The 970-nt window shown below is 41.3% G+C and overlaps 1 protein-coding gene across 1 annotated transcript in view; it reads left to right on the forward strand.

Moving 5' to 3' along the window:
- LOC106814591 (protein Hook homolog 3-like) overlaps positions 1-970 on the forward strand; it is a 14,509-nt gene that overhangs the window by 8,917 nt on the left and 4,622 nt on the right. The window contains 2 exon segments of the mRNA XM_014818933.1: positions 592-653; positions 694-715. Of these exon segments, the coding sequence (XP_014674419.1) occupies positions 592-653; positions 694-715 (84 nt within the window).

Below are 970 nucleotides of genomic sequence, written 5' to 3' on the forward strand. Positions count from 1 at the left end.
TGATGATGATGATGATGAGGAGGAGGATGATGATGATGATGATGAGGAGGAGGATGATGATAATGATAATGAATAGAAACTGCACCACGCACCAATAATCACCGTTGCAACAGCTACAAATGAGAATTGGCGATGTAGGATTGTCGATAATGAAATTCACTAGCTCCCCCGATTATGCTGCGACTGGTGGAAGAAAATCTCTAACCTACGTGAATATATTGTAGAGTTTTGTAGGCTGCCAGTAGCATTGGGATTGTGGAGTTATTTAATGATTCAATATACAAGTCGAGTCTTTTTTTGTTTTAGCTTTCGCAACAAATAAGAGCACATGGTGTTAGTATTAAGCTATATATAGCTGTAGATATACATGTATACATTATTATATAGTTATATAGTTATATAGCTATAGATATACATGTATACATTATAGTTATAATATTTCAGTCATTGAAGTTACACATCTAAACTTTGTTTTTGATGTTGTAGATATATATTGTATACATGGCTTAACTTGTGACGCGTGCGGGTACGAGTGTAGATGTTAAGATGGTGAGTGCGTGTGTGTAAACTATTATGGGATGATGTTTGTAGCTGAAGGAGACCTGGCAAGCTCTACAGGAGGCTGTGCAAGCTAAGGAGGAACTACTACTCAGGTGTGGAGAGCTAGACACACAGGTAAGAACTACTGCTCAGGTGTGGAGAGCTAGATGTGCAGGTAAGAACTACTGCTCAGGTGTGGAGAGCTAGATGTGCAGGTAAGAACTACTGCTCAGGTGTGGAGAGCTAGACACACAGGTAAGAACTACTGCTCAGGTGTGGAGAGCTAGATGTACAGGTAAGAACTACTGCTCAGGTGTGGAGAGCTAGATGTGCAGGTAAGAACTACTGCTCAGGTGTGGAGAGCTAGACACCCAGGTAAGAACTACTGCTCAGGTGTGGAGAGCTAGACACACAGGTATTGCCGCCCAGT

Source organism: Priapulus caudatus, unplaced genomic scaffold, assembly GCF_000485595.1.
Source record: "Priapulus caudatus unplaced genomic scaffold, Priapulus_caudatus-5.0.1 Scaffold948, whole genome shotgun sequence".
Lineage (NCBI taxonomy): Eukaryota > Metazoa > Priapulida > Priapulimorpha > Priapulimorphida > Priapulidae > Priapulus > Priapulus caudatus.